Source organism: Schistocerca americana, chromosome 10 (assembly GCF_021461395.2).
Source record: "Schistocerca americana isolate TAMUIC-IGC-003095 chromosome 10, iqSchAmer2.1, whole genome shotgun sequence".
NCBI lineage: Eukaryota > Metazoa > Arthropoda > Insecta > Orthoptera > Acrididae > Schistocerca > Schistocerca americana.
Genome location: NC_060128.1, coordinates 175742108 through 175756600, shown reverse-complemented (window position 1 = coordinate 175756600; position 14493 = coordinate 175742108). Strand labels below are relative to the sequence as shown.

The following is a 14493-nucleotide window of genomic DNA, read 5'->3' as shown; positions in this document are numbered from 1 at the left end:
AACAACATGGGGCCCAATGAAGACATCACCAACAATGCCTGCCCTAATGTTCACAGAAAATCTGTGTTGTTGACATTATTGCACAATTGCGTGCGGATTCTCATCAGCCCACACATGTTGATCGTGAAAATTTACAATTTGATCACGCTGGAATGAAACCTCATCCGTAAAGAGAACATTTGCACTGAAATGAGGATTGACACATTGTTGGATGATCCGTTCGCAGAAGTGTACCCATGGAGGACAATCAGCTGCCGATAGCGCCTGCACACACTGTACATGGTACGGAAGCAACTGGTTCTCCCGTAGCACTCTCCATACAGTGATGTGGTCAATGTTACCTTGTACAGCAGCAACTTCTCTGATGCTGACATTAGGGTTATCGTGAACTGCACGAAGAATTGCCTCGTCCATTGCAGGTGTCCTCGTCGTTCTAGTTCTTCCCCAGTCGCGAGTCGTAGGCTGGAATGTTCCGTAATCCCTAAGACACCGATCAATTGCTTCTAACGTCTTCCTGTCGGGACACCTTCGTTCTGGAAATCTGTCTCGATACAAACTTACCGCACCATGGCTATTGTCCCGTGCTAATCTATACATCAAATGGGCATCTGCCAACTCCGCATTTGTAAACATTGCGCCGACTGCAAAACCACGTTCGTGATCAACACTAACCTGTTGATGCTACATACTGATGTGCTTGATGCTAGTACTGTAGAGCAATGAGTCTCATGTCAACACAACCACCGAATTCAACATTACCTTCCTTCAATTGGGCCAACTGGTGGTGAATCGACAAAGTACAGTACATACTGACGAAACTAAAATGAGCTTTAACATGGAAATTAAGCGTTTCCGGACACATGTACACGTAACATATTTTCTTTATTTGTGTGTGAGGAATGTTTCCTGAAAGTTTGGCCATACCTTTCTGTAAACACCCTGTATATTCCCCCGATCAATTTCAAACATTTTGATGAGGTTACAACAGACATGGTAAATTTCAGATTTATTTCAGTTTCCCTTAACCTAACTAACTTCTATGTACATCTCCAGGAAAGGATGATCAACACAAAAACTAGATAGATTCAAGTTCACATGGACGCTTACCAGTGATCTTTCATTCTGCGAAACATTCATGACAGAAGGAAAAGGGAGAATGGCACCAGTGCACAAAGTACATTCCACACATCATACACTTCTTTTCATAGCTAAGTAGTTCAGTGCAAATTTTGCTATTTAGTTTAAACTGACAGACGGGCAAGAACGCAATTTAACAAAATATGTGAAAATATCTGTCATTCCTTTGAATTTGGAAATGTATTCACATATTAATTTCAAGACTGTTGAGATAATTGTTTTGTTTTCACACTGTTCACTAGATACAGCTTGCTAAAGGGATAAAATGCATACACAACAAACCATGCACCTTCAAAAAAATCATCCATGATGCAATTACAGACAACTTTGAAGACACATTGAAGAATGAGGAAAGTGACGACAACTTTACTGGTAATGCATTATTGACCTAAGACATGCTGATCATACCACTGGTTACAGGTAACCCAGCAGCAAGGTTTACACACAACTTATGCAAATTTTTATGAGAAAGTAACAAGTAAATGAATACAGGTTTTGCCATAAGCTACACCCAACAGCTGGGACAACTTAATGTATGTTTATTGGAGGCGTGACTCTTCAACTTACTTGCAGATTATGTTGTTGCTGCTGTAAAAATCTTAGTGATGTCATTTGATCCTGTTGCTGCTGTTCTTGCTGTTGCTCATTTCCTCTGTAGAGGGATAGATAGTTCTGGAAACATAACAAGGGAGATATCTTTTTTCAAAATGCTGCTTCAACAGATTTTGGTAATCAAAGAGAATATAACACTAACTTAGCAAGTGCTAGGAGATAACTGTAGTGTCCCCATGAAGATATCAAGACAATATCTGTGTACAAAGAGTGTACCTGAGGGAAATGCTCTTTACAGAATAATATTTTGAGTTTTCCCTGTAAGCTTTTCTGAAAGCTCATACACAGTATACCGTATTTACTCTAATCTAAGCCGCACTTTTTTTCCAGTTTTTGCAATCCAAAAAACCGCCTGCAGCTTATAATCAAGTGCAAAGTAAGCGGAAGTTCTCAAAAATGTTGGTAGGTGCCGCCACAACTAACTTCTGCCATCTAATATATGTAGCACTACACAGGCATGCTTTGTAGGCACAAAGATAAATACTGGCGCCAAAACCTCTGAGTCAGTAAATAAATTTAAAAAAAGTGGAAGACTAGCTTTTTTCTCCACCCCGAGTTTCGAGCACTGCATGTTCATACATTATCCAACTATGTAAATACAAATTCCGTATTTTTCATCTTAGAATATAGCAGCATTTTACTGTACTACGAAAGTCCAACTGGCAAGACTGACTGGGATGTTTGTCAGTATGGCCAACTGAATTTTTTTCCTACCTGTGAGAAGAGATAGGTGCTAATAGGAACTTTTATGAATTGTGAATCACATGCAGTATTCTCTTCAGCATAAGAATAATATGAATATAAACATTTTGCCATGTATTCTTTCGTGTTTGCTGCTATCTTATTTAAATCCTACAAAACTAGAGTGAGACAACAGCGAACTCTGAAGAATATACGTATCATGTCATGTTTATATTCATGTTATTCTTATGCCTAATAGTGATACAGTCAGAAATTGAGCACAGTAATTCACTAGATTTTTAAATCTAAGATGACTAATTTCTGAGCAGAATGTAATGTACTAAAGAGGCGTCTGCAAAGATTTTCAAACGGAGAAACATTTTCACTAAACTCTCGTTCAGAGCTCTATTTTTTTTATTATAAGCGGTGGCAGCACGCACAAAAGCAAGTCTTGCCGCGAGCGGCGATAGGCCATAAACACTCGTTATCAGAATGTGACAAACAATGCACGACACAGTACAGTAATGCATTTTCAGCTTAGAGTGACGTAAACACCTATAACAAAGAATGCCACTTATCAGATCAAAGAAAATAAGCAATCAATTCAAACCAGACGAAGCGCGTGAAAAAGGAAGGGTACCCGTATAAATACGGACGGAGCACCTGACGCATAGCAATGGCTACCTGGTAAAGCTGAACTGCTAAGCTTATGACTACTGTAGCTGTATCGTCATTCATTCAACCTACATTGTGTCTCATATTACAATGGACCAACTTTGTTTCGATTTGGAGGTGCGGCCTAAAACTTTTCTCCCCCTTTGAATTTCGAGTCTCAAATTTCAGGTGCGGCTTAGATTCGGGAAAATTTTTTTTCGTTGATTTCGAGTCATTTTTCAGGTGCGGCTTAGATTCGAGGAAATATGGCACTCCCGATTATTTTGGCTAACATGGGGGAGAAGACACACAAATAACCAAAAAACAAACATAATCGAGATATTTTCGAAGACGTATTCTTTGTTCAAAAGTTTATCCAAGTTCTGTGTGTAGGTACTGCAGAGGACTTGACATTTTTTTCATACAGAATTTCGCATTTTTCTTACAGCATTAATGCCACTGGACAAACTCCATCTGATCCATATGACCTACAGGACAAACAAGTGTATGTGGCTCAACTCTCAGCCAGGCATTAGAAATCCCGTGTACGGCATTTAGAATTGCCAACTACTTCCGGAACGCTACCGAATCATCCTCATCAACTAGTATTCTCAGTAGACCAGCCCAGTAGCACCATTTTATTGAAACAATTATTTCTTCGGTTGTATAATGCCAGTCACATAAGGAAGTAAGAACTTAGTTACAATGAGACCACCATCTGATACAAGAATACTATCAAGATGTGAACACGAGTTATCAAGCAACAGAACAGCCTCTGTGGTGATAATCTTTCTTCCAGAAATCAGTGAACGGATTATATACTTGATATGGCTAATATTGTACATCTATTTTGCATACATTGTCAACATAATAGGGGGAAAAGTTACATGAGTGTAATATAACACAACAAATTACAAAATTCACATTACTTTTGAACATACTTTGCATACTGGAGTTATCAAAAAGACAAGTTAAAAGTACGAAAAAATGGTACTCAGAAAAGAGCAAAATGTTCTATTTAAAGTTTAAAGGAGAGGAAATAGCCAAGAGGATACTTCACAGTAATCTTTATGATAAGATCAAAATTTAGCAGGTACGTATGATTGTTACCTTTCAGTTCCTGTTTTTCAAATATGTTTTTTCCATAACAGAAAATAAACTGCTTCATATTTTATTCACAGTAATAATTGAGATCATCTTTAATAATGTCTACACACTTAGTTTTACTGTTTTTAGAACATGTGTGTGCCTTTATTGATTTTCTACTCTGAGTACTTACTATGAGATTAGCTAAGCTTCCGGCATCAACACTGTTGGGGTTCAGATCGGAATCAACAGGGGAGTTTGAGGTAGAGCCACTGTTGTTGGAGGCTGGTAACAGAGACTGATCCACTCCTGTTGGGCTCCCACAGTCACTGGAAAAAATAATGCATTTGGTGATATTTATAAAGCAAGGATTATTTATGAACAATTACATCTACACGCCTGTGACCCCACACAAAAAGTAAAATCTCCATGAAGTAGTTACTTGCCTGCAGGATTTAGTCAAATGTTTAGAGTGCAGAAAACCAACAGTTAAAAATTCTTGTTCAATTTTTTTATATATTTCAGATGTCAGTTCACATGAAAAAATATATCAAGGATCACTTTACTTGTTTTAGGTCAGAGACAGAAGCAAAGTGTTAACATTTAATATGCAATTGAGAAGGGAAAAATGCTATATTTTCCATTTCTCCACATTTTACTACAACACAGTACATTGATTTCCATGTAAAATGTATTTTTGTAAGGGCATTGAAAATCTACACAGAAAGAATTTCTCTAAGCATATCTCACATTACCTAAATGACCCTTCTCCAAAATGATGGATTGGAAGAGGTGCAGCAGATGAATGTTTCTAAGCATGTCTGATGTTTCCTGAATGACACGATTATAGGATGTTGGATTGGAAGAGGAGGAGGAGGAGGAGGAGGAGGAGGAGGAGGAGGAGCAGCAGCAGCAGAAAATGAACATCACCGATGAGCTCCCAGGTCTCCAGATATCATACCTTGTGACTTATCTGTGGGGTTATGTGAAAGACTGCGTTTTTATCTCCCCCTGACTGACACTGTTTAAAGGCTATTGTTGAATCTCTGAGTTCGATAACAAGAGACCAGCTGCTTCTTGTATGGCAGGGAATGAGCCGCTGTTTTGATGTCTGTCGTGTAACGCATGGTGCTCACACACAATGCATAAAAATTTGAACTTTTCTCTTTCCAGGAACATTGGAATTGTGTTGCTATCTTATGTAATTTGGAACAAAGAGTGTTTGAAATCTGTTCCTTCTGAGTAGCCCTATATACTCAAACTGATTACAGCAAAATCCAACATGGCCTTCCCCAAGTTCTGCTTGTGACGTATGTGTGACTTATGACAGCAAGGCTGAAGAGAGCCTTCAGGAGGGCTGCGAGAACTACCTGTTTGACAAATGTCAGTCGTTATCAACAGTTCCAGAAACTGTCAATACTTAAATGTGTGTGGGAAATATTTGAAATGCATCCTGGTAATTTAAATTATGTAATTCATTACTGAGAAATGCATTTTAATGTATACTTTGTTGAAGCTGCTCTTCAGATCCTTTAACTATGAGCTGCAGCTGTGCCGTGATTTATAGTATCCTACCAATGAACTTGTCGACAACGGAAACTCGTTACAAATTAATAATGCAGCCCACCATACAACATTCCTGACGTGTGTTGAACCCATACACTACAAAGTGTACAAAGAAATGCAACATGAAGAGTTGTAAGTGACTCTTGGAAGCCCGTCATAAAAATGCTGGCTAGTGTTGCTGCCTCTGGATCATAGGGTCCCAGGTTTGATTCCCGGCCACGTTGGGGATTTTCTATGCCTATAGACTGGGTGTCGTCGTCATCATGACAGTGGCCAGATTGCACTGTGTAAAAAACTGGACTGTGTAAAAATTGTGACTACGTATGGGCACTGATGGCCGCACAGTTGAGCACCCCACAAACCAGTCGTCGTCACCACCACCACCACCACCACCACCACCACCACCACCACCACCACCACCACCACAATGATGGTAAACTTATGTGGCAGCTGCTTCAACAGACACTAATGACAACTCAAAATTCTACCTACAAAGTTCAAGATATAGTAGTAAGCGAGGAATCTGGAAAAACACTACACCAAATGAGGTAGGCCTACTGCAAAGGCAGGATTAGTGTAGATATAGTGCACAGAGATATTTAACCAGGCATCCTTCCCACATTTTGTATGAGAATGGAAATGGAATAGCAAGAAGCCTTAATACAAAATTGGAAGTAACCTCTGCCATACACTTCACAGTTGTTTGCAGAGCAAGGATGTAGATGTTAAAGCTATTTCCGATAAAGAATATTTATTGTATTTTCAGAACTGTGGTCCATCTATGCAATGAAGTTGGAGGCTTTTTGTTTTGTGCCATGTGTTTCACTGCTTTTTAGTTGAGAACGATCTCCATGGTCAATAATGTGTGTTAAGTGCACAGTAACTGTTATATAATCATATAATCATTACAGGGGTGTTACTACATTAATGTTTTTAGTCTATTCATAGTGCCAGTCTTTCAATCAACAAAATTGACTGAAGTTTTGAAGTTTTTCTTACAGCTGCGATCTTTAGCTGATTGTGAAATAATACTTCAAAGACTCTGATGCTTCTAAGCATAAAATAATTATATGGTTTTGTAGAATACATATTCAAATAATTCTTTAGCATAAACAATCCGGACAAAAATTAAAATACATGTTATTTATCATTGTGTGTACGTTCTACCAGTTGTAAGGCAGAAGTTAGTAAAGGTAATATTAAAAGTTTTGTGCTACTGCAGCTGAACATTGGTGATCCTATCAGATTAACAAAAAATGCTTCAAGGGCCACACTGGCAAACTAACGGAATTTAATCATAGTCAAATGAACACAATGAATAGACATTTTAAATGCTGTCTGCAAGGAACAGTTATGTTGTTTCAGTTCTGGCCTACTTCACGTTATAATGAGAAGAGTGTTTCCACCTTCAATAAGGCAGATTCTACAGATTTGATTGACAGATGCCTGCAATACCTACTACAGCATTAAACTCTATGCAACATGACAAGAGTCTATGTCCATCATCCAATTGATGCAAAGACTAGAAGTTATATAACAGTGTCACATCAAAGGGCTTCCACAACACATACACGATATATTTACATTTTCACGAACTGCTTAATTTATTTCAGTGTATTGAAAAGCCATTTTTATTTATGCAGTAAAATCTCAGCCTTCACACAATTTATTTTCTGTACATTTGCAGTTCACTAGTGAACTACATTCACATGCATTTCAAATATTCTGACAAGAAAATCAAGCTATGTGCATACCATCTACCTCATAGAAAAAAACTTCACGACTTTAAAACATGTAAAAACCCTACTGACTTGTACAGTAACTACTGATGTTAAGTGTAGTACATTACAGTAACTTTTTGTCCAGGGTTTCTATCAACATCATAGTGTTTTTACCTGTACGCTGGGGAACTTCTGAAGGCACACGGGTTGTGAAGTGGTGTGTGGAATCCGGATGCATCCATCATGTCCAGATAATGTGGTTCTTCCTGCAAGGGCGTGGAAGATGTTCAACTTTGTGAAGAAGCGATTAGAAATAACGTTTAACAACAGTACCCGACACAGAACTTATGGCAACTTAGTTAATGCTATTCCCTGATAAAACTTGTCTGGTGTAGGTAAAAACAAAGATACTGTCATGATACACTGCGCAATCAGACGTAAATTATGCATGACGTCGGTCTTTACCTGGAAGAACCTCGAATTCTGTGATGGGTCGTACAACTGAGGAGATGGGGAATTCAGGCTGCTATTACTTCCCAAGAGCGTTCCTCTTGGCACATTAAGACCCAGTAAGTCTGTAATTGACATTGAGGTTTCACCTGCAAAATAAATTTAACAGTATTAAATATACACGTCGAGTTCACAATGCGTTGGCTTATTTATTTTGCATCGACCAACAATCGCTTAGCTACTACAATGGAAATTGTTCTCTAACAAATATGGCAATTGGATTAAAATCTACCATTACGTATTGTTATGAGGAACGGCACAGATTCAAAAATAATCGAGGAATACTTTTCACTACGTAGCTTAAGAATTTGTTACGTCTGCACCAAGAAAAAAAAACATTATTAACCGCGGTATTAATACATGTTGCTGTATAATAAGACAACGTTGGCTGAAGAGTTACCCAGTTAGTCAATCATTACTCTGGTATGTAGTATTTCTCCGGTGAAATAAGACACTTTAGTTTCGTTCTCTAGACGCAATGCAACGAAAGGCTTTCGTCTACAATTACAGCTCATAGTTAATGTAATATTTAATAGCGAAGGCATCTCTGAGTAAAAGTTAGCACCCAGTCAGTTGACACTGAAGGTTCTCAGAAATAATCGCTGACGCCGACTGGAAAACCTGTGATACAGGAGATAACAGGTTTTACATTTATCAATAATCACTGCCGCTTGCTGAATTCTTAGAGTACAATGTCAAGTAATCCCAGCACTAATTTACGACTAGATCCAGCTGAGTTTTTCTGTCCTCTAAAACGGCTGCTTAAATGGTAACTTCCAGATTCTCTCTCATTGAGAACTTTAAATTTAAATCACATTTCACATTACTTTCGGAAGGGAATGAGCCTCATGCAAACGTTAACGTAGCTTCTCGTCATGATTCTTCGGTCCTGCAAACCAACACATTTTTTGCTACATACCTGAGTGGTAGTTTTTTTAATTCCAACTCGCCGCCTTTTGCCGCTAGTGGTCACAGGCCAACTGAGTGACTTCACGTTAGCCTCGCAACTGGTGGCCGCATTTAACTCTTTCCCACTACGCGAACCTACATTCTCGGAGCTGTCAAAGCAATCGTAAACCTGAGATACAACATCTTACGTTGCTCTCGTGTATGACATATCCATGATCATATCACAGGAACATTTGTCTTACCACACCCAAAGTGCGAAGTGTATTTAGGTATGTGCAGAGAGCTGCTACTCATGATCTTCGCTTGTTGTTCTAAACATCCGAAATTTCAACTATTTAGACCGGCGTCATAAGCAGAATCATGTCACAGAATTTATACTATAGGTCTAGCATTTTTATCTCCGATTACATCAACCCGCGTGTTTTAGATTAAACAATTTTTGTAGGCCAAGTTAGTATTTAATCCTCTTTACAATACCGTTGGAAACTTGGCGAACATAAATAAGGATGTTATCTATCCATTTATTACAAACCACCTGTGCATCATAGAGAACGAATTTTGATTTTGTAACAATTTTTGCGATTTAATTATAATCGGAGCTGCCTCTTGCGAGCGATTTCATTCCGTAAGAGCAAAGATTTTGTTAATTACCCCTGGAGAAAAGGAAGATAAATTATTATGATGTCAAGTCGCTGTTGCACTGTCCGATGCATTTTGTTTTTGAGTGTCTTCTTTGGTCTATTACTTTTGGCACATCTAAATAAAAGGTAAGAATTCGATTAATGAAAATTCACAACCTGCGTCTGTATGGATTCAAAATATTCTGGGGCTGAGCAACCTCTACAATATTGCGGACGGTGTATTCATATATAGGTCCTGCAGTTTATGGAAGACTATCATAAGATAGAGCCTATGAAAAAACTGACAGGCAGTTGCTCATCTTTTGCCGATTGTTGTACGCAGAGATAGTACCTTAAGTTACCAGTAATGATGTAGGCAATATTTTTGGAAACATTTAAGAAATAAGGTGTAAGACGTCTTTAAAGAGTTTTAATGGTTGTAGGATAAAACAGACGTTGAATTTAAGAGCACGAGGATGTGGCTGCTTGACTTTCAGAGCGATGCATATCATTAGTACCAACATGAGCCACTGTCTGCAGTTGGCTGCTCTCTATGTCCTTCATGCCATCCAGAAGCACCCATTCCACATCTGGCATGACTGCTCCCGGGATGCACACAGAGTGCAGACTGGATTTTTTTGCCGTTATTGCCAGTGTTTTTCTTTTATTAAATGACTACATGAGGGATTACCAGTAACAGAATGAACACGTACCTGTACATATACACAAGGAATAAGTTTTCAGTAGAAAGGGCAAATTCGGTACGGATTTTCTCCAGAATTTTTCCAATCTTAAGTTGTTATTGTTCATAACATGACACCCGTCATGCTTGCGTCGTCCGACTTTAGCGTATATCCATTCTTCGTAGGCAACAGCTTAAGAATATGTCAGAGGCCAACTGCAAGAGACCATGTTACACTAGAATCATATGAAGGGTACTGAAATGTACCTAAGATGTACGTCTACCAACATAAATTTTGAATTCCGAAAATTATTTTAAAAACGATACGGGATAGGCGTGTGCAACAGGAGTAATTAAATGAAGTGGAAAAACCAATGATAAAATAACTTATCGAAAGTCGAGACGACGTCGAGTGTATTAGAATACGCGCGAGCGTAATAAAACATGGCTTTACAGAAAGCTGTTCTATAAAATGAAATGTTTCGTAAAAATTTAAGCTGTATTCGAAAGTTCCTACCTAAATATCACCTGGTAAACCGGAGCGTTCTGAAAATACTCAATACAATTTTTGATACGACCTTATTTAAATGTGATTGGTCCGAGTTAAGGGGCAGACCGACAGATAGCAGCCTAACGTAGGCTTCGGGCTACGATTCGTCACCGCAGCCAGTTATTTCGCGCGTTATGCGCAACAAGCGCTAATACTGTTCCTTATTACAGTGTCGCCAACTTTCGTTCGTTCCGTATTAATACTTAACTCTCTTCAGAAACTGGACAGACGTAGTATATCATTTAGTCATTTATACTCAAATGGTTCTAAAACATAAATTGACTTCGACATGATTTGTGATTTTCACTTTTCTGGCCTGGTGGTGATAAATTACAGGAAGTTTCAGCTTTTTCAGGCATTCACAAAACACAGAAGAGGGGAGTAATCACATTGAGAATGTTATTCAGACTACTTGTCGAAATACTGTGTGTGTCCCGAATATAAAATTTAAACGGGAATTGCTTTTAGCTGAGTATCACCGATGCACCCAACCACGAACTCTATATACTCAGCTGCCTATATAGCTATAGAGTCACGAACGGATCAGGTGGGGGGGGGGGGGGGGCGTCAAAAAATTTAATATCGTTCCAAAAGGATGAATTAGACAAGGCAATGAAACTTTTTATATGAGTGGAGTAGTGTGAGAATAGGACACATCACTCATAAAATCTAGTGCTTCACCAGAAATTATTTACGTAATTGTGGAAGAGATGGCAAATGAAGCGCTGAATTTCGTCACCTTGGGTTCGTCTTTCAAAACAGCAAGACTTACTAGTGGCAGCGTCGCCAAATGAACTACTTCGCTGTGCCCACAGAGCACTTTTAAATGTTCCCCGTCAGCCAACAGAAGCTAAAAGCTTTATACGAAAGCATTATGAAAGGCAATGCGTCTTTTTTTTTTTATTCTGTTCTCAATATCGGTTTGGTATTACACGTAATGCACATTCCTAAGTCGATTTTCTCGCTTCGCATACGCAAGTTTCAATCACCTGCCGCTAGAGGGCTCCAAATGGTACTTTCAACTTTGTATCAGGACGGCGTCTAACGTAAATATATTAGTGCGGGAAAAGCAGCGTACTGCAATCTAGTTTCACAAATTGTAAGAATTCCTCCACACACGGAACACCTCTCCTTCAGCATAACAATGCCAGACCACACACGAGCCCCGCGACATCTACAACAATTCGACGCCTTGTGTTCACTGTCATCGATCACCCTCCACGAGTCCCGACCTGCCCCATGCGATTTTCATCAGATTCCAAAGCTTAAACAACATCTTCGAGGAATTCAGTTTGATGGTGATGAAGCAATGCATGCAGAGGTAGAGGTAGACTGTGGCTGTGTCAACCAAGTAACGCCTTCTAGTGACGGTATCAACAAAATGGTCTCTCGCTAGGTGTGACTACGTTGAGAAAAATTTATAGGCATGAAGAATAAAGATGAACAATGTTAATAAAAACTTACTTTAAAAAGCTTAAATAGTTTTCACATAAATTCAGAGTCAGTACTTTTCAACACACACACGTAACATATAAGTAAAAGGTAACTGTCAGCATACGATGGTCTATAGTAGTATCGCTGAGAAAAACAGTTTCGCTTCTGTTTCACCGACTGATGTCCATACCTGGTTCTGATCTTACAGGCGTATACATGTCAGAAAGATGTATGAGTCAGTGTGATGTGTGAAAATAAGGCGTCGTCGTCATGGATAAATGACCTCGTGAAAAAGGCTGGCTATGTCTGAAAAACGCAAGGAGCAGGAGGGGGGAGGGAGGGAGGCAACGCTTGAAACCCCAAAACTACAAGACGAATTTTCATGGGATTTTCAGAGTTAACTTGAGTTAGCCTGAGGCGACGTACAGACTTTATTACATCAAAATCAGATGACTGAAATAAAATCTATCGTTATTTAAACTTTCATCGAAAGGCACCACGTCTGTCCGAACACGCTGGTCTCCAAATCCACAAGTGGGGCACAAAAAGGAAAGTTTTCGTCTAAAGGTAGCGCAGTCCAGAACCAGTATGCTGATCAGGCTAAAACACCGTGACCTCCTTCGTGAAAGAAGTCCCCTAACTGTCTGCTGAAAATGCTCGTAAGACAGTAATCTTCGACCCTTCGACGCCTTTTTCTAAAGGACCGAATGCGTGATAATCGCATGGGGGAAGAGATCAGGGACTACAGCGCAGGTGCTCGAGTTGTCTCCCACTTGAACTGGCGTAACTGCTGCATTGCGACATCAGCGATATGGGTGCGCGATTCCACAATGGTGATTTTCGACGGATATGCTGCCCCATACACTTTCTTCATTCTCCGATGGATGTCGACCGGAGTTTGTCCTTCGGCAGCGAAGGAAAGAACAATAGCGCGCTGGTCCTGCTTGGATGTATTTGACAATAACGCTGCCGTATTTCACATTGCCACATTTACTGTATGCACACCGCAAGGACACTAATACCACGCAAATCCCTTGCCTCCATGTCCGTGTTTATATACCCGCATCGGAATTGCGCTACGTTGCATATATGAGGGACGGTCGAAAAGTTTCTAGCCCGAGATAATTACCGTAATGTCTCGTACAAACACCACCAATTTTATGGTGACCTTTTGTGAGTATGGAAGTCGAATTTCGCGGCTGCAGCGTAGTTAGTTTTGTCTCTAGGATGCGTTGTATACCGTCGTGTAAGCAAAATGGCGAATATGGAGAGAATCAAGTACCGTGCTGTGATTTAATATCTTTATTTGAAGGGAATGGCGACCAATGTGGAATAGACTTAGGGACAGCGCTCCGTCTAATGCAACTGTGAGAAACTCTGTGCGTCCGACTTTTAACGTGGAAGAACGAGTGTGGGAGACGCGCCAAGGAGCGAAACAGTAGCTCTAATTCATGATACGACTTTGCATGATCGTCTAGCAACGTTGCAGCACATTGACACCACATTTGGAATCTCCCATGGGCGTGCTGATGACATTATTGTGGCTATTGGGAATACGGAAAATTTGATCTCGGTAGGTCCCGAAAGACTTGAATGCAGATCAGAGACGGGAGTGTGTGCAGTGTTGTGAAGAAATCGTCCGCCAATTTGAAGGGGATGAAGACTGCTTTCTTGGAAGTATGTGACAATGGACGAAAAGTGGGTTCGCCAAATTTTGATGCTGAGAGAGAACACCACTCACAACAATGGAAACATCCTTTATCTCCTATCTCAAAAAAAATTCCGTGTGCAGAAATCAGCCACGGATGCAGAAAGGGTGATTATGGTGGATTACTTGCAAATGGTCGTAACTATCAACGCATCATACCATCGCACCCTCCTGCGCCGTTTGAGAGAAAGATAAACGAAACAAGGCGCGGAAAATTGGTGCGCGGAGTTCTTTTGCATCAGGACAACGCACCGGCGGACAAAGCCCTCGCAACACAGGAAACTCCGCGTGACGGCGGATCGAGTTGTTACGTCATCCACCGTGTTTTCCAGTTTTGGCTCCATCAGAACCTTTTCTTTTCCCAATCCTAAAAGAGACCTCAAAGAACGACGATTTGACAATGATGATGCATTGAACGCTTGGTTAGACTAAGACCTTTTATTTGTATGGTTTGCAGAAGTTACCTGAGAGTGCCTGCAAGTGTGTTCGTGCACACGGGTGTTATACTGAAAGACAAGTTGGTATTATGAAGTTAATTTGTTATGCTAGAAACTTTTCGACCTCCTCCCTCCTCTCTCCCCCCTCCGCCTCCCCCTCCCCCTCCCCCCCCCCTTACAAACAAA

The 14493-nt window shown here is 40.0% G+C and overlaps 1 protein-coding gene across 1 annotated transcript in view; it reads right to left on the bottom strand.

Annotated features, from left to right (window-relative positions):
- LOC124552358 (cytoplasmic polyadenylation element-binding protein 1) overlaps window positions 1-9170 on the bottom strand; it is a 54556-nt gene extending 45386 nt beyond the window's left edge. The window contains exons 1-5 of the mRNA XM_047126625.1: window positions 9119-9170; window positions 7923-8056; window positions 7632-7723; window positions 4364-4499; window positions 1705-1809 (exon numbers count right to left, since the gene is read on the bottom strand). Coding sequence (XP_046982581.1) covers window positions 1705-1809; window positions 4364-4499; window positions 7632-7723; window positions 7923-8056; window positions 9119-9170 — 519 coding nt within the window. The remainder of the gene's footprint in view (window positions 1-1704; window positions 1810-4363; window positions 4500-7631; window positions 7724-7922; window positions 8057-9118) is intronic.
- Window positions 9171-14493: the final 5323 nt, after the last annotated feature.